This window comes from Esox lucius, chromosome 14 (assembly GCF_011004845.1).
Source record: "Esox lucius isolate fEsoLuc1 chromosome 14, fEsoLuc1.pri, whole genome shotgun sequence".
Lineage (NCBI taxonomy): Eukaryota > Metazoa > Chordata > Actinopteri > Esociformes > Esocidae > Esox > Esox lucius.
Genome location: NC_047582.1, coordinates 30,011,733 through 30,031,239, shown reverse-complemented (window position 1 = coordinate 30,031,239; position 19,507 = coordinate 30,011,733). Strand labels below are relative to the sequence as shown.

General features: G+C 44.1%; 1 protein-coding gene and 1 long non-coding RNA gene across 8 annotated transcripts in view; one reads left to right on the top strand and one right to left on the bottom strand.

Annotated features, from left to right (window-relative positions):
- slc12a2 (solute carrier family 12 member 2) overlaps positions 1-15,227 on the top strand; it is a 57,523-nt gene extending 42,296 nt beyond the window's left edge. Inside the window, exons 16-28 of one of the 6 annotated variants that reach the window (XM_034296897.1) lie at positions 46-157; positions 1,038-1,178; positions 1,334-1,440; positions 2,407-2,486; positions 3,495-3,635; positions 5,695-5,742; positions 5,890-5,919; positions 6,933-7,049; positions 7,656-7,767; positions 9,064-9,150; positions 9,818-9,953; positions 10,314-10,381; positions 11,302-15,227. In XM_034296897.1, coding sequence (XP_034152788.1) covers positions 46-157; positions 1,038-1,178; positions 1,334-1,440; positions 2,407-2,486; positions 3,495-3,635; positions 5,695-5,742; positions 5,890-5,919; positions 6,933-7,049; positions 7,656-7,767; positions 9,064-9,150; positions 9,818-9,953; positions 10,314-10,381; positions 11,302-11,437 — 1,315 coding nt within the window. In that variant the 3' untranslated portion in view covers positions 11,438-15,227. The other 5 variants (XM_034296898.1, XM_034296899.1, XM_034296900.1 and 2 more) reach the window with 5 other exon arrangements.
- Positions 5,268-6,050, bottom strand: LOC117595549. Of its 2 annotated transcripts, none has more exons than XR_004576777.1 (4): positions 5,964-6,050; positions 5,642-5,729; positions 5,454-5,518; positions 5,268-5,354 (listed from the first exon to the last, which is right to left on the bottom strand). It is a non-coding gene; the product is annotated as an uncharacterized LOC117595549 (long non-coding RNA). The 2 variants fall into 2 exon arrangements; XR_004576776.1 differs by lacking the exon at positions 5,964-6,050 and adding an exon at positions 5,848-5,939.
- Positions 15,228-19,507: the final 4,280 nt, after the last annotated feature.

Here is a 19,507-nt window from a genome sequence, read left to right as displayed (position 1 = left end):
TTTCGCCAAACCCTGACCTGTTTTTGTCTCTCATTTTCTCCCCAGACCCCAGTGCTTGGTGATGACGGGCTACCCCAACTCCCGTCCGGCTCTGCTCCACTTGGTCCACGCTTTCACCAAGAACGTAGGCCTGATGATCTGTGGCCATGTGCGCATTGTGAGTAACCGGTACTCCATTTTGGCTCCTTCCCATAACAACACAATGGGCACAGTGTGGGGCTCCGTCACAGTGTTCTCCATTTGTTTTTGAAGCGCATTGAGCCATAGATTAACAGTTGCAACGCAATGTCCTAATTACTGGTGGTAACCGACTGTGTTTCCTTCAGAACTGATTTACAGGAAACGACGTCGGCTCCCCTGTTGGCTGTTGTTTTTTGTGGCCCTGCTCCTCGTAATCCTGTTTACTTTTCAAATCCACGTTTCCGGTCGATTGATACGCTGGCGGCTTTCAGCAGCCTTTTAAATCTGAATCCCCCCACTTGTGGGTTACCTGGGGTCAGTGTAAATGACCGCTTCATTACGGGGCTGTGGATACGGACGGGGTGATGTAACCGTCCCTGTACGCCACAACGTAAAAAGCCCCTCTCCAGATGCTCCCTCACCGGTAGCGGCCTGAATCAAAAGCACATTTGGCTGAGTGTGATGAGGCATCGAGTCCACAGGGCATTCTACGCAAATGTGGTTTTCTAACAGGACCCTTTCTTCTTCTGTTGTTCTCACTCTTGGTCTTTCACACTGTCTCATGCGCGCGGGTGCGTGCCCACACACACACACACACACACACACACACACACACACACACACACACACTCGCTTTTAACAGCATTATATTTATTTTGCTTGGGGCTGTTTTTATACACTAAAGTACCCCTGTTTATAAAGTAAATATCCACCTTAAGCGTGTCTGTGGCGTGACTCGTGTGTCTGTGGCGTGACTCGTGTGTCTGTGGCGTGACTCGTGTGTCTGTGGCGTGACTCGTGTGTCTGTGGCGTGACTCGTGTGTCTGTGGCGTGACTCGTGTGTCTGTGGCCCACAGAGTTCCAGAAGGCCCAACTTCAAAGAGCTGTCGAATGACCAGACACGATACCAACGGTGGCTCCTGAAGAATGAAACCAAGGCGTTCTACACCCCCGTGTTCGCTGAGGACATTCGAGAAGGGACTCAGTACCTGCTACAGGTGAGAGGACGCGTCACGGCGGCTGTCAGCAGACACAGTTGGTCTCCTGGAGCGGCGACACGGTGTAAAGTCGATCTCAGCGGTTGACGGTCCTCCGTGATTCGTTGAGCCGTTTCTCTAGGCGGTCCTGACCCCCTCCCTCCCTCTGTCTCCAGGCTGCCGGACTGGGTCGTCTGAGGCCCAACACCCTGGTGATTGGCTTCAAGAATGACTGGAAGGACGGTGACATGGCTAATGTGGAGACCTACATCCAAATGATACAGTGAGTCGGGGTTGGGGGCCCACTTCATCCAAAGGCAGTACAACAGCGGGTTTTGTACTGGCACCCCTTGTTTGCAACCCCATTATTGGTTGGCTTAAGGGTTGTTAGTAAACATTTTACTGTAAGGTCCACATTTGTTGAAATCGTGTTAGGGTTGCAACAAATAACATTTGATTTGATGCACGCTAGTTTGGGTTTCTGAAAACCTCTTATCAGTTTAGAAGATGATGACCAACAGGTTTTGGTTGTCACTTCCTGCGGTGACGTGTAGGGTTATTGTATTCCATTGTGAGGGTTGTGGTGGCGTAACCCCAAGACATGAAGTTAATGCTCAAAGGAATGTGCTCTTTAGTTTTCACTGGATGCTAGCTTCTCCTTTTCCTTTAACTCGGTGCTGTGTTATTTCAAGTCATGCACTCCATTCACCTTGTCTGTGACAGTTCGTACCAGTAAGGTATTTAGCTTTTCCAGTTAAAACATGGCCTCTTCCTTAGATTGTTTGTTTACCCCAATTAGTTTGCATACTTTTTTGAAAGTGGAAAAGTACACATTTAAAGTGGAGCTCTTTCCGTCTCCTTTATCAACATTCGCCCTTGTGAGGTAAATATCTCTAGGTTGTGAAGATATGACATTGCGTGGCGGGCTTTCCTCTTTTGTCCTCTGTTGCTGCTCTTTTGTTCCTTTAACAGGGTGGGTAGATGACATCACATCCAACATTCTAAACTCTCAACATTGTCTCCAACTCTTTCAATGTCCTACTTGGTCATGTTTGTTGAAGAAGGTTTGCTGAAAACATCATTTGTACCCTGAAGTGTGTATACTTGACTGTCTACTTGGGAGATTACCTTTTAACAGGAAAGGCAGAATCACTGGAGGTCGTCTGTGAGGTTTCGTGTCAACATGGGGCCCGGTCCACTCTGTGTCAGCGAAATGCTAACGGGGCTCCTTTCTGCCTCTGCCTTTCAGTGATGCCTTTGACTTTCAGTATGGTGCTGTGGTCCTCAGACTGAAGGAGGGACTAGATGTGTCTCACATCTCAGAACAAGGTACAAGCATGCGCACGCACGCCGCAACACGTTCATATCAAATGACACAAACCGCTTACCCACCCACCCGTGTGTGAAAACCCACTGTTGCCGAAAGACTAATCTCATCAGCTTGTCTTATTGGTTCCCTCTTAAAATGTTATTCTATTAAAAATGAATCTGGCACCAGTGCTTTGCAGCATAATGTCAATTTGTTCTGTGCAATTACTTTGTCTTTGCCAATTTGCATCTACATAGTCAGTTGAACATCTTATTATGAGGTGTGATTGTTAAACTCAATCTGGCTCTCCCCAGTTGGAAAATTATGAATCCGATAACTCTGTTGTAATGCATTTACTTTGAAAAGAACACCACATTGTGTAAATGATATTACAACTTTAATTAGTTCTCCCTGTTGGCTTTCTTCAAATGTACATTTTCCATCTCCGGTTATCTTTGGATTTAAAATCCTATTTATTCCAGATAATTTGGAAGATGATGTATTGTTTGAAGAGCAGTGTGTGTGTTGCCACCTTGTGCTGGCCAATAAACCTTCAGTCAATGATAATGGCATTACAGGAAATGGAAGAGACTCTAGGCCTAACTCTTTAATGGTTTGTGAAACAGGCTGTCCCGGTGTTCGTTCCTGTTCAATTCCTCCCCAGTCTCTTGACCTGGCTGATAACCCCGCCAACAGCGGGCAACTCCTCTGCATGTCCAGAAAATGTTCAGTAATTTGCCCAAATGACTCAACAGCCCTTTTAGAACACAGTTATAATTTCACCCGTCAAATAATCTGATCTAATAAGATCACCTCATTTGTAGGAGTTTGAACCACTTCTCTGTTTGGTGGACACAATATCAACTCTTGTTTAAGTTGTTTACCACAAGCCCAGGCTGCTTTTAAGGTCATTTGTTGAATGTCTACAGGATGTTCTGTTTCGTGCTATGCCAATAATAAAACATGTGTGTCCCTGGTTTACGGGATGTTTGTTTTCAGCCTGTTAACAGTTCTGCTTGGGTCCACAGACGACCTGCTCTCCTCGCAGGAGAAGACGTCTGGGATGAAAGACGTGGTGGTGTCCATCGACCTGAAGGACTCTGACGGAGACTCATCCAAACCCTCGTCCAAGGCCACCAGCATCCAGAACAGCCCTGCCACACAGAAAGGTCAGGAGTTGTAATGGGAATATTCAGGTGGAAGAAAAATATTTAGCAACAAAACAATTCTGACTTCTTACCTGCTGTATCAGGGAGATGCCATGAAAACAGAAGCAGAGAAACATCCAACAATGATCGCACCGCATTGGCAGTTCCTCAGTGAAAACCAATTAGAGCAGCTGTGCAACAAAACATTTTGAAACCAAACTACAGTTTCTGTTTGACCAAATCCTTCAGATCCCGTCCCATATAGTTCTGTTTGCTTCTTATGTGGAAAACGATCTCCATTGCCAAACATACAGATCACACCCCAGTACTTAGTTACAACTTGTGTGCCTTGACACGTGTTGAGTGCCCTGATGTACATTCTACACCCCTGGTTGGGCGCACCAACGTGATTTACATCGAGGTTCTTAGTGTTGTTCACTGCTTTCACACTGTGCCAGTAGCTGTATAGGTTTCCTTGTTGTGAAATGTGCTGGCACTCGGCATTGTGGAACGGGTTAATTGGTTGGGCTGAAGCAGTTTTCCTCCACACTCCCTATCCCCTCAGGAGTTCTCAAAGGTCTACCTTATGTTCCTCCAGCTGGCCAATCACTGGGCTCTGCTGAGGGGGTGGGGCCTGCAAGCTGCTCTACTCAGGAAGTGACTTCTGACCTGCTGACCTCCATTTCCGTGGGGCCACCTTTTTTATTTTTATTATTCAAAGCCCACGCAAACACGGAACACACACACACACACACACACACACACACACTTTGAAGCACGGCTTCACTGAAGCGCATGTGTATGTTTGTCTCCTCCTCAAACTGTGACTAAACGAACTGGGCTGCTGTTCCCACAGTGTTACGGACAGCCTGGGAATTCTGTTGATTCCCGACCCTAAACTCTATTTACTCCACGCACCACATTTAATTGTTTCATCCCGAGAGGTCTCTGGGTCGTGAACCTGTCGGGTCACCCTGACATGTTGCACAACACGGCGTTTTCTCACGATTCACTAACATCGTTGATAACAAAGAGCATATGAAGCTTATCTTTGTGTGGGTAATATAGCAGGAATTACAAAATGTCTCTGAACTAGATCCTCCACAGACTGGGTTTGCCAAGAAGGGACGCTGTCTGGGGAGGTTCTCTTCATTAGGAATGTGGAAGAGTTTAAAAAGGGTGTCACCTTTTAATACCCAAAAGCTACGTTTGCGTCACATGCTCCAAGTTACAGCTGAAAACCCGGATGTTCCTCTTGTTAGGAACCCCAGAGAGAGTGTGCGTGTGTGCGTGCGTGCGTGCGTGCGTGCGTGCGTGCGTGCGTGGTAGGCCCAATGCCAGGTGACTAAAACATCAAATTGAGGATTATCATCACATCTGTAATCGGCTCAGCAGTAATCAAGGTTAATGCCAGAATACTGCTGAATGTAGTGGCCACTGTTCTTTAAACGGAAGTTGAATAACTCTGAATAGAGCTGGGTCATTGCAACCGGGGTTCTGATCCTGGTGGAGGATATCAGACAGGGCGTCCTTGTCTTAGCCGCCCCCACAACCTTGATTGTTATTGTTGGCCGGAGAACGCGCCCAACTTCAGGTGGGAAAGTTCCACTGAATACCTGGTTGTGTGATAAGTGTGGCATGGCAAGACATGCATCCCGAGGACATACTGTAGGTCTTCATCTTTGACTCTCCGGAATCTGCTGCAGAGTTGCTGCAATGTAACGACATTACCGATGTTTTCTGAAAGAGAAGCCGGTCATCTTGCAGTGATTATACATTTGAGTACATTATCTCGTCTGGTTTCAACCATCAAACGGCAGTTGTTAAATTGGTTTGTACCTGTGGAAGACGACAGTCTCCTGAGGGTGCACGTGGGTTTATGGGTTATCTCACCAGACACAGGGCTGACTGACGTAGCGGGGACACACACACACACACACACACACACACACACACGGCTGTGACCGCTGTAGCCGGCTTGTTGACAAATTGTTTCCATCAATGCGACACAAGCAAAGTTCTAACACCTTTTTAATTCTCTTAATTTTCCTTTTTCTTTTTTTTTTCTCACGTGATCCAGATGACGAGGACGAAGGCAAAGCCGCAACGAAGCCCCTGTTGAGAAAAGGCAGGAAGTCCACATTATTGAGTTGCCTTTGACTCGTCCGCACTCACTTTCTCTGTCATATTATCCGTCTGTGTTTTTGTTTCTCTTGTTTGTGCACATTCTTACTCTGTCATAATAATATAACCTTTTTCTTGTTCTCACTCTTAGTCTTGTGCTTTCGAAAAAGTGTCGAGCCGGGTTGAGTTTGTTTTTCTTTCTATCTCTGTTTCTATTGTTCTCACCCTCTGTTCCTCTTTCTGTCGTCTTCTAGTCAGTCCTTCCTGCCTGACTGAGTGCCTTGCTCTGGGAATAACTGTGTACATTTTCCCCCCTCCTGTCCCCTATCTGCCACTAACTCATTACGGCTTCCTGTAGCTTTTAGCTCCAATGACTTTGTCAGGTTCTTCCTATTTGGTCTTAGGTGTGTGTCAACTCTGTACTTTCTCAAAACTCTTTTTTTCTTCTCCTGGACTTCCTGTCAGTCTGTTGTGCCTGGTTCTTCTCTCTGTAGATATGATACTGTCTTCGGTACTTTGTGTCACAGACACGGTCTAAATCGATTCCTTTCTAGCAGGCATGTTTGTCGTTCTCCGGGTCTGTCTGCTCCTCTCTCCTTTTCTCCCTTCTTCCTCTGAATCATTGTCCCTCTCAGTCCTCTGTTGGTGATGTCATGTCCTTTTCAGGCAATTCTTTTTTACAGCCTTTTATAGCTGTTTTCCATCACCTTAGCTAATAGACAGAGAGACAGAGAAGGGAACCATCCAATGAACTCTCTTCCTGACTGCACTCTGTTAACATTCCACTGAGCCCACTGAAGGGGTGGTTTCCATGGCACCGTGACTGTTAGATCAAATCTAAATAAGATCCACACTTTGTTTGATTATTATCACTCAGCCATAGTGACTTACACTCGAGCCTGTTCTCAGACCTGTTTAGGGTGTCTTGCTAATGGCCACCGGATTTGGCAAGATCACACAAACAGCTCTGAGACAACATGCCGAACTCGTAACAGTGTGGCTGATCAGAGCCCCCCACCTCCCCTGTGTCATTTCATTTACCATGATGTGAATAACTAAACCAGACATAGAAACCTTACAAATAAAGGGTCAGTCAGAGCGAGTTCCTAGGGAAGTGGGGCACCCCCGTAAATGGGCAAACGGCTCCCTGCGTCATGTGACCCCCGACTCTTTTTGACCCCCCCCCTCCCCCAGAGAAGAGGCCCCAGGCGTTGAACGTGGCCGACCAGAGGCTCCTGGACGCCAGCCAGCTCTTTAAGAGGAAACAGGGCAAGGGGACCGTGGACGTGTGGTGGCTGTTTGACGACGGGGGTGAGTTTAGAGCCTGGCCCGGCAGCTTAGAGGGAACTTCAGAACCCTAGGGTTCACCGCAGACCTTTTCAGACGGCACGTGGCGAGCTGAGGATTAAGAAGTACTTGGCTGTGTTCACCCGTTTTGGGAAGTTCCTAAGGAATTGTTGAATGACCAGGTAAACAGAGTTCATAACAGACCAGTGACCTTAATTGATAATATTTAATTGATCACTGGTTAGTTTTGAACACCCTTTACCTGGTTACTTTTGAGAACTTTTGCTTTGTAATTTCTACACCTCTGATGGCGAGGCGCTGCCAACCGATGCCCCCTGACTGTGTCTGTGTTGCTACTGTACCAGGACTCACCCTGTTGATCCCCTACCTGACTGTGTCTGTGTTGCTACTGTACCAGGACTCACCCTGTTGATCCCCTACCTGACTGTGTCTGTGTTGCTACTGTACCAGGACTCACCCTGTTGATCCCCTACCTGACTGTGTCTGTGTTGCTACTGTACCAGGACTCACCCTGTTGATCCCCTACCTGACTGTGTCTGTGTTGCTACTGTACCAGGACTCACCCTGTTGATCCCCTACCTGACTGTGTCTGTGTTGCTACTGTACCAGGACTCACCCTGTTGATCCCCTACCTGCTCACCAACAAGAAGAAGTGGAAGGAGTGCAAGATTCGCGTGTTCATCGGAGGCAAAATCAACAGGATCGACCACGACCGCAGAGCGTGAGTGCATGGCTTTTCTATTATCTATACAGCTGTTTAATGGGGGAGGGGGGCGTCTACTTTACAGAACCCTTGTGCAATGCTGTGTTGTCATACAACCTCACTTTAGATTGGTCAGGTGGATCGTGTAAGCCACTCACTCATTAACTCTTCCTGTGCTGGATAATGCGGTGGTTAATTAGGGATGAGCTTTATGTTGCAGCGCCTTCCAAAAATCCTGCTTAGTCACTGACTGGCCCAGGCACAACTCCAGTGGGATTACTGTTGCACCAGCACATTCAATACATATATATTTAATTACCATCTGTGGCATGTTCAAGTCACTGACGCAGATTAGTGTCGGCCTTTCACTTTCTCTCTCACTCACTTTGTTTAATAGATGTAATTTACTCTCTTATTCTCTTCATCTCTGCCTCTGCCCGCGCGCTCTCTCTGCCTCTGCCCGCGCGCTCTCTCTGCCTCTGCTTCTATGTTGGTTTGTTTCTCTGTGATTTCCTGTCTGTTCTGTGTATTCCAGACCCTTGTGACAGTGGTATTATTGTCATGAATGTCCTTCACTCTCGTTGTCCTCCACGGCAGGCTCGCGTCTGTTACGCGCGTCTGTTACGCGCGTCTGTTACGCGCGTCTGTTACGCGCGTCTGTTACGCGCGTCTGTTACGCGCGTCTGTTACGCGCGTCTGTTACGCGCGTCTGTTACGCGCGTCTGTTCATCTTTACGTGTGTATGTGCCACAGGTCATATTTGGGTTCTACTAATTCAATAGTACTGTATTACTTGAATAGTACCAGTATCTTGCCAGCAGTTTTAGCACTGGCCAGCTGTCTTGTCTGGACCTTATCTATCCTGTACTGTACGAGGACTTATTGCATTATTGCAGAGATCCCATTCAAACTCCCTGCGTGTCGGTGAGGATGGAGGTTCTCCTTTCATGTAAAAGCTGTTTGACATGAGTCACAACGCAGGCAGACGTGCCTTTTGCGGTCTTGTGTGCCAATGCTGCCTGTGTTTTCAGGACATGTTATCCCTGTCTTTGAACACCTAAAGCCCTGGGAAATTACTGTCACGAAGAGAACCTCCCGACAGCCACAGATATTCCCCCCCTTCAGGAATACCTGGAAAGTATCAACTCCAGCTCTGACCTGTTGGCTGTCATACTTCAAACAGCTCCAAACCTTTCAGAATTGATTCTTGATGTGTTCAGAGTTTTGCGGTGTCTCTAAAGCTCCTGGATGGAAGTGGTTTGAAAAGTGGCTTTTAAGTGATTTGAGACATTTGTTGTTCCATATTCTCCTCAGGATGGCAACACTGCTCAGCAAGTTCAGGATAGATTTCTCGGATATCAACGTACTGGGAGACATCAACACCAAGCCCAAGAAAGAGAAGTAGGTGGTTTTTCGTCTTCACAATTTATTCTCCTTTATATAATGTGTCTGTGCTTGACAGGTTGTCAATGTTACAAATTAGTTTGAATTTATAACGTCAATAAGAAATGAATTCACGTGAAAGGGTTGTCAAAAGAGCTGAATCAAAAGTACAGTGATCACACAAACTGTCTTTAGGGCTGACATTCAACCACTTAAATACTTCCAGGAACCCTATTAAACATTTGTAGATATGAATAATAGTTGATTCCCTTTTGGGCACTCGAGTGACATATCGCCGAACGCTAATGTATGCTGCAGACCACAGTGGTTTCAAAACCGTGTTATTGCATTTTGAAAAAGATCTGTTTGTCTTAAAAGGTTTTTGTTTACTCCTTGTTGGTCATGTTTGTAATCATTTCGTAATTAACGGACATCAATGCTTTTCCTGATGGCAGTCAGAAACAATTACATCAAAGCTTTTACTGATGATACTCAGAAACAATTATTTTGATGGTTCCTTTTACAATAAAAAAAATATATATATTTATTTTGAATTTAACATTACAGCTGTATTACACATAAAATATATACGTTATAATATGCATTAGCGCAGTTCATTTGGGTGTATACCTACGAAGCCCTGTTCCATGACATTCCACCCGGTGGTTGTGTGGTGTTACTGCAGTGTGACTGCCTTTGAGGAGATGATTGAGCCATACCGGCTGAAGGAAGACGACATGGAGCAGGACGCGGCCGAGGCACTGAAGGCCAGCGAGCCCTGGAGGATCACGGACAATGAGCTGGAGCTCTACCGGGCCAAGGTTAGTCGCTGATCCTGGATCAGATGCTGTTTGTGGCTAAAGAGTGCTGGACAGGTTTGAACTCAAGTGGCTCCAGTTCAGAGACTCTCACCACTGATCCTGGGTATCAGATTGTTAGATATTAGCTTACTTGCTCCTATCCACTCTTTTCAAAACTGTGAACTTGGAAGTGGTATCAGCTAGCTGTTAAATGTTTTCAAGTGGGTTCCCCCAGAGGTTGTAATTTCTCCCTAATTCTTTTACAAAGTGCTCCCATGTTTTCTGGAACAGCAGTGTGTTGCTGCAGCATTAGATGACCAGTCTTGTAACTTGATTCCAAGCATATCCACCTTTTAATCTGTCTGTTTCGGTTGCTCTCAGACTAATCGTCAGATCAGACTAAACGAACTGCTGAAGGAACACTCGAGCACAGCCAACCTCATTGTCATGTAAGTATATTTTAAGGGCAAATGTCACTGCGTTGCCTATTTGTTGTTATTTGTGTGTGACATTGTCTTGGACCTTTGGTGACCTCTGGCTGTGTTCAGATGGAGGAGAGTCCTTGTCTGTCAATAGCGGTCACTAAGTGAATCAGCTGACAACCTGGTTAACTGAAAGGACAGCCCCACCCCTTTATATTTCCCTTCACTTTTGGTTTGTGCTTTTTATTCTAATCAAAAACACATGAGAACAGTGGGAGTCCTAGCTGAGTTTGTCCGGTGTGAAATCTGTTTGACGTGAACGTTTCACTCCCGTAAACACTTGGTTTGGCCGAGCGAATTCACCGCTGGCCTCTGCACACGTCTCCTTCACTTTTATTGGCTCTCCTTCCGCTCTTCCTCCACCTCCTCCTCTTCTATATTTATCTCTCTTCGTGTTAGTCCTTCGTCTTCCTCCCCCGCATGTATTTCCCCCTCGGGTTCCTCGCTGATCCTCTCTCTGCATCCTGGGTTCTGATTCGATCCGGTTATCCTGTCCCATTCCGCTGCTTTCCTTAGCCCTGCCATCGACAGCATACACACAACCGCTGTAATGAGGGGAGCGCAGTACCCAGAGTCATTCAAAATACCTGAAATGCGCATTGTCCTCACCTCCATTTGTGTGTCTCACGGATGGTTGTTTTGCCGGGTGAGCCCGCCCTGTGAGTCTCCCCATGGGACGTTGTTGCGCCGACACACGAGGCACAAGTGTGAAATGGGGGAACTGGCCTCAAACGGATCGTGGCTGTTTGTGCAGTTCAGCCCGGCGCTGAATGGTGGCGCCGGTCACATGACTGAAAGCCGTGGAGAGGCCTTGCCTCCACCCCGCCCTGAGTGTTACCCCAAATCCGTTGTGTGACCTGACGATGCCCTCTCTGTCCGTCCAACAGGAGCATGCCGCTGGCCCGGAAGGGAGCGGTGTCCAGCGCTCTCTACATGTCCTGGCTGGAGGTCCTGTCCAAGGACCTGCCTCCCCTCCTCCTGGTGCGCGGAAACCACCAAAGCGTCCTTACCTTCTACTCTTAAATACACGCACGCACGCACACACTTTCACTAGTGCTGCCTCTGGGACCGCCCACGTCTCCTATCCCAGGGCCAGCCCTGAGTCACTCATGACACACACTCCAATGAAGGTAGAGCCCGTAGCCATTGATGATGATGATGATAAAGGATATGGTGTTGCTCCGGAGGTCCGGCTTCCAATGTGAAAGGGGGTTGGTCAGTAACGTCCCCCACTACATTTTTCAAAATGGTGACCGAAGTGAACGTTGCGAAAGAAGTGAACAATTACATTTTTCTCAGTCGAGTTCCTCTTTGGCTTGAAAGCACCTGAGCACACTATTCACACGCTATTAATATTGTTATTATTAATCCCATTCCTCTTGGTGTCACGTTTCTAAGTTATACAGCTTTTTGTTTTTTCTTTATTCAATGCAGCAATAATCACCCTAAATCTTTTCCTTTTCTTGTGTTGGGGGAGAACCATGCTTCGCAACACCTTTTTACAGCCTTATGGATGTGCCTTCTAGTTGAAATCAAAGGTATTACATTATAAATTGCTCTACCCAGATATAACGGTATAAAAATGTGTATATATAGATGGATGAGTTATTTTTATTATTGGCTTTTAAATGTAATCATCTGTTTTTTGAGGATTTTTTTTTTTAAATGCTGGTGTTTGTTGGAGGTTGGCAGAAAGTCTCCACGATAGCATAAAAAGCGTTCTCTGGTGTTTACATTTGTTAAATCCCCCCCCAAAACTGTGTTTTGTTCTTTTGTTTTGTTCACCAGGATCTGTGTTTTCCTTGAGTTCATTTATTTGTCTTCCTTTAAGTTGTGGAAATGAAATAGTTGTTAGTGCAGGATCCTGTACAGACCTAACACTAGACACCATCGACTTCAACTCTGAAAGATGTTTTGGCGGTCTCCAAGAATGTCGTCTTAGAAGAAAGCACCCACAGGTCTAGGTATTGGAAGTTCCACGGGGGCTTTTTTCCCAGGCTATGTCAGAGGTAGCCGCAGTCGACTAGAACTGGGTTTTAGCATGGCCATGCTAAATGTCCAGATGTCTACCAAAAGCTGCTAACATGAACAAATCCCTGGCTGTGCCCAACATTGAAGTCTCCTTTAGGTTGCCAAAGTGGACTATAATTCTAACTTGAGAGGCACCAAGTGTACTGGCATTTGTGAATTATGATGTCCTTAGGGGTTTGTGAAGGTCTGAGTTACGAACGCGCTTATCTCAAGTTAGGACGCTAGCCCTTGGTCTGCTACTTTTGGAGTGAATCCACAGAAAATGGCCTAGGCCTTCTTACTGAATGAAGACTTTGCCTTAATGCTAGATGTAATGGTGGTCATTGTAGCTGAAATATAACTCATACTGGCTGTATGATTGTAGTAGTGGGTCAGTGTTGAGGCAGCTGCGTTTTTTTTTTTTTGTCAGTCTGTCATCCAAACAATGACATGCATATAAACCATCTCCCAGCTCCCTTAGTTACATGAAAGCATAAAGAATGTGTGCTTGCTGCAGGGTTAACCGTGGCTAGAGAAGTGCTGATTGGTGTGAATGTATTTTTTCCCCCAGTAGTGGTGGCATTAGCTCATTCTGCCTCGGACAATGGTGCCTGGACATACTCATGTAGATAGTTTCATAGCACTCAACAGTAAACCGGGGGGGGGGGGGGCGTGTGAAATGCAGAAACAACTGCCACTTTGAATTGTGTGTCAAGATCAGTGGGTAATTGGTCCGTTTCTGTTAGAACAGTTTTTCTGAAGAGCGCTGATACATGTATACCTCTAGTAGTCCTGTCATTAGAGCCCATGTAGTAGTCCTGTCATTAGAGCCCATCTAGTAGTCCTGTCATTAGAGCCCATCTAGTAGTCCTGTCATTAGAGCCCATCTAGTAGTCCTGTCATTAGAGCCCATCTAGTAGTCCTGTCATTAGAGCCCATGTAGTAGTCCTGTCATTAGAGCCCATCTAGTAGTCCTGTCATTAGAGCCCATGCCTGGTTCATTTGACCGTTTAAGCTGGTCTATAAAGCTACACTTCTATGAAAGTGGTTTGTAACACGTGAGGGCTTTCTCTGAGGAGGAGGGGGGGGTAAAATGGCCAATTTGCAGGTATCAATGTTCAGTTAGTCTCTAACTTGTGAATGGGGGATTTCAGTGGGAACCGCTGAAAGCTTTTTTCTTTTTTTGGATCAGAACAGGGTTATTTGTGTTCATAATGTACAGTATTGCCCGCGCCTTACCCGAGCCGTCTATGGGCCACCCCCTTTAGGTTGGCCACGTCACAGCCCATTCTCCTCCCCGGTCCGTGTCATTCTTTATGCCAGTTTTACACTGTGTGACTGGCCAAGGCTCGGGACCAGTCACACAGTGGCACGAGGCTCGGGTCAGTTGAATGTACGCCTGACAGACACTACAGGGGAAGGACAGCCTCTCTTCTGCCGCTTACATCGTTCGTTCACACTTTCTGCTACATTGTATTTCTTTTTTTTTAAATCATAATCCCACATGGAAATGAAAGTGCAGTGCGTTGATGATTTCTTTGGTCCAGTGTACTTTCACCACACAGTTGACTGCATCTAAGCATTGTCCTTCGAGGACAAATACAACATGTGATTATGAATGAATATAGATATATATATATATATACATAATATACAGTGTGTATACATATATTATACAGTATGTGTGTATATATACAGTATGTAGCGCTCCAGTATATATACTAGTGTATAAAAACATTTCTTGGAAATATGTGCAAAGCATGTCATTATATTTTTTAAATGGGTGGGGGTTGTAAAGCTTTTTAGAAACCAGATGGTACAATCTTACTAATCGAGATCTGTTCTATGTACCGTGTGTATAAAGCACTTGACCCTCAGTTAGCGTGACGAAGCAACAATGTTCCAGACCGACAACACGGGTTACTCTACATTTCTATTTAAGTATGTAAGAAAATGTATCAATACAAATGTGCGGGGGATCTTTGTCGCTGTAGTGTGAAAACAACAAACTTGCTGTCTATGTCGCAACCAAATAATGTGTGTTGGTGTTTTCCATTGATGTACTGTATAACTAGATACACAGGATAGGGGGGGGGGGGGGGTTGAGGAGACATACTGTAACATCCTCTCAATGTCCATATTTAGCCTGAGCTTTACACTACTGTGCTCTGTCCATGAGACCAAAACACGTTGCCTGTAACTTGTCCACACCATGTTGAGGTCTATAACTTTTTTTTTTTTTTGCCAAAGCCCCCCCACCCAACACCTGTATTCAGTTGTTGTGAGGCATGATGATGGAGTAAGAAAAATGTAATGGTCAATATTTCCCATGATTCAGATTCCTTAGTTCATACTGTAACTCTCGAAGAATAGAGACATGTAAATATAAAGCAGTCTAACGATATAAATTGAGGGATTGGAATATTAATGGCAAATTAATATGGAGAAAGATATTTATTTTAGTTTAGAATTCTCCTTTTTCCTTTTTATTAAAGTTAATTTGCATGTTGATTTTTGAAATTTGATCTATTTCAGTTTCTCTTTTTTCAGTCTGTACATTTCTATCTTTTATATACCTTTTGAAAGAAAAGCTGTGTTGACAATGCGGTTTTGAAGATGTTTTCTCCTGCTCTCCCATCTCGGTAGATGTGATCTACCTAGCTGGTTGAAACAGGAATGTTTTGATATACTGTACTGTTAACTGTCACAAATATGCTTTTTTTCTAACATTTTAACAGTTAAGGTTACCAATACTTTGTACATCTTTATTGCAATAAATAAATCAAATGAAATTAATCAGTCATTACTGAAGCACTGCTCTGTTTTATACCTGTCCCTTGGAATTTGTCTTCTAACACATTTCACTACTCTCTAATTGATTTTGGTAGTTGAGCTCGGTCTGGAATTCAGTCTGTAACCAGGTCATCAGTTTTAGAACATAACCGAGACCAATTTTTATATTTTCCCAGAGTGGCCATTTTGGCCAATATTTGTAAATTTTTCTTAAAAAATAATTGCAGACTTAGGTTTTCCAGTTAAATAAATTGCAGTTTGCTAAATCCATGATCAACTCCCTACATCAAGGAGAGCTGTTGTTGTGGAAACCCAACAGATGGGGGGTCTGCGACAAGGCATGGCCAAAATCACAAATTAGAGTATCACAAATTTGGATAGGGAGGACAAAGGCAGGTAAAAATGGCAGATTAATTCCTATAGTGGTTTCATTTACTATGCTATGACTTGGGTAATTAACAGACATTAAGGTTCTCGGTTGAGATCTTAGAACTGATACCAGGTCATTCTCTGGTCAAGCTGTGTTCAATATGTGAATAATGAGTAGTGGGCGTGGCCAGTGTCAAACCTAGATTCTTTGATTTCTCGGAGTGCGGTCATATTTGGTGGCCGTACTTCGATTATACCATGCGTATGTAAAAATGTTAAAACCTTCATAGAACTTTGAACTCAAGACCAAGCTAATTTTCTTTTACAAAATGCTATTCAATTAGAATAGGACAGCTACTGGAACCACAGAAAAAACGAATCTGTTTGCAGTTGGGTGTCCATTTTCCACAGATCTGTTTCTTCAGGAGATGCTGCTGTGAAGGTAAATGCAAGGATTACTTGGAGATACACCATCTATAATTTTCAGTGAAGGTCAGCCTTGGTTAATTTGGAAGTAGGCTACAGCTAAAAGCTGCACCTCTACCGCCATCTAGAGTTCTCATGTGCTCCATTATCATAAACACTATGTACATTTAAGATGGCATATAATCCCAAAACAGTGTTAAGAAGAAGATTGCTTAATCGATACTTAATGCATGATTAAGTATCTAATTTGCACTTCCAAATCAGCCACTTTTAATGCTATAAGGGTTACTTCACCTAGATAACAAAATGGTACATTGGTCTTCATGTCCTGTATCTCTGGAGAAAGGATGACATGCTTTAGTTTTCCTGGTATTGTTTCTAAATGTTAGCATTTTAGTACTTCTGTTATAAGTCCAGACCTTAGCATTTTTCACATATCATATCCAAATCAGCCAGAAGTACATTTTGTGAAGCTCAACAAAGCCCCTTAGAGATGGCTTTAATGACGTTTACATTTATACCTGTACCATAATTGGGATATTTGTGAAACAAATCACATTCAATCAATGGTACCAAGAAGCAGTTTTGACAGTTTTTAGAGGGGCATTTGTTAAGCCTCAAGTCATTTGTGGCTTGAGTCATTGTACTTTAGTACAATTTGAACATGATGCTTAAAAAATACTAATAAGTCTCTGGACTTGGATAGGATTTGTGCCATAAATGCTAAAATAGTAGAATTTGGAAACCTTGCCAATAAAATAAGCCAAAGTGTGAATTCCTGTCAAACCTTTTAAGCCTAAGCCTAACTTTGCAAATGTACAGGGGAAGGAACTGTGCCATACTGTAGATATTAGGGTGAACAATCCCTTTAATATTTCACAAATATCCTTTCAAATAGACGGCTTGAGAACAACATGCATTTACAGCCAAAACATCCAGTCCTCCAAGTCCTGTGTCTATTTACCAGCTCGTTGAGTCACCACAATAGATCCACTTACGTTGCCTGCCCACACTGTGATGTAGTCCAAACACAATGCCAAAAACAGTCCTGATAGTTGCAACCATCTCGACAATACTCCGTAATATGGATAATTACTGATAGCTTTCAAATGCATGTCATGATGGTGCATAATCAGGCCATTGAGCGCTCTGTCCCATGGAAAGCCTCTCTGTCCCAATCTGACTGGGCATTATCCCTGATTAAACAGCCCTTGTTCCTCTGCCCAAGCCTTGAACTGAAGCAATTAGCACGCAACAGCTAACGGTGCCCGGTTTCCTCAAAGCAACTTAAAGGGGAATCTCCCGTTTTTTACACATGGCTACATTTTCATAGTTTGCATGCACGTATTGTATCGTATGCAGGCAGCTTCTTTATATACACACACACTCACAGTAGCTCCCAGTGTTTAACCCCTTGGACCTTGCTACATGTTGTATTACAACATTAAATCACAATGGATTTAATCAGGTTTTTCCACTGATCAATACCAAAGTTCTTGATGTCACCGTGAACAAAAAATCTGGAAATGAGGTTCTTCAAAAGTACAAATCAGGGGTAGGATATAACATTTCCAAGGCATTTAATATCCCCCCTGAGAGCAAATTCCATCATTAAGAAAGAGAACATGGAAACACTGTGAATCTGTCTAGAACAGGCTGTCCTCAAAAAGTAGCAAAGCTGAGCTGTACATACTGCCACAAAGTTTTCCACAAAAGTGGCCCTAATGGGAGAGCAATAAAAAGGAAGTTGTCATTGGAAAAACACACAAAATCTCAGCCAGAGTTTGCCAGAAGGCATGTGGGAGACTTCAGGTTAAGTGCGAGATTCTATGGTCTGATGAGACCAAAGGAGATTTTTGGCCTTTTAATCAACAAGTGCTATGTTTGGTGGAAGCCTACTAGTCCACACCATCCTGGGATTACCACCCCTACTCTAAAGCAAGGTAGTGGCAGCATCACGCTATGCCAAGAGGGTGCTTCTCTTCTACATGGATGCAGGAAAGTACAGAGAGCTTTTGGGAAGAGACCTGTTAGTTGGGAGAAAAATCATCTTCCAGCAAGACATTCACCCCCCAAATCACCATAGCCACACAGGAGTTGCTTGAAAACTAAAAAGATCAGTGTCCTTGAAAGGCCCAGTCAAAGCCCTGACTTCAATCCAAAAAAATGTGGGAAAGGTTGAAAACTGCCATTCAACCAGTCCGTCTTGACAGAGCTTGAGCAATTTCGCCAACAAGAATTGGCAAACATCGCTGTATCCAGATGTGCAAAGCTGGTAGAGTTATCCAAACAGACCTTTCTGCCAATGGTGCTTCTACCAAATACTGAGTACATTGCGTAAATAATTATGCAATCACTTTTTTCTTTTTTTTTTACTCAGAACAATTTCTAGATTTTGTTTTCTTCAATTCCTAATTAAAGACATTTTCATTCCAAGTTATAACATAATGTGGGAAAAGTCCAAGGTAGGTGAATACCTGAGCCACTGTATGTTGGTTATTCATTGCACAAACATTAGTCCACTCCATCACTGCTCTAGGTCTCAATCTTCCTGCTGCGCAATGAATTATGTGTCCCACAGAATGGCTAATTCTGCCACCTGCCCTTTGAGGTCCAACAGTACTCCTGGGGTACAAAGAATACCTGACCCCTCACACTTCATTAACCCACCATTCCTAAACTTCTCTTCAGGCCGGTACAGGAAAGACTGGCAGTACAGGGCAATTAGTGAATTAGTGATTGTGGAAGGTTCGGGCCACAACCCAACCTAATGATAAGCAAAATCACATTAATTCAGGGTGTAACCAGGGCTAAAAAATATAGTGAACTGCAAAAGTATTTTGACAGTGACTTTTTGGCTCGGTAGATCAGTAGTTTGGACTTTGAAATGATCCAATGACTGTGGATTAAAGTGCAGACTGTCAGCTTTAATTTCAGGGTATTTTCATCCATATCATTTCAGACATTTATAAATTACAGCATGTTTTGTACACGGTTCCTGTGACAACGCTGGTGTGCAGTTCAATACTAAAATGTTCATTTTAGAAGTGCAAACAAGTCCTCTAATTGAATGTCTAATGTTGACTAAAGCAGATGGCAAGGTTCAACATGTCACATCCAGCTAAAGACTTGGAGTCCATTTAACCAATTCAAAAGTGAGCCGACATTCTGTGCTAACAGACAAGTAAGCCTTTGTTTGTGGATAGCAACAATCCGTTCATGAAGAAAATGGAAACCAGCTTTCAGGGTAATGATAAAAATGTAACTTAGCTCATAGCAAAAAAGGTTAGCTACTTTCATTTATTTGAAAGATGGCAATATTGTTATACACGACCAACAGACCTGATTGATCTATATTAGATGATGATGACTGTGGCTAGATCTGTGTCTTGTATGATGCTGTTACAGCGCAATACATTTTAGTGAGGTGGTGTAAATTGTTTGAACCAAACCCAATGGAATAAGATTCTTCCAGACATGGATCCATCAGCAAAA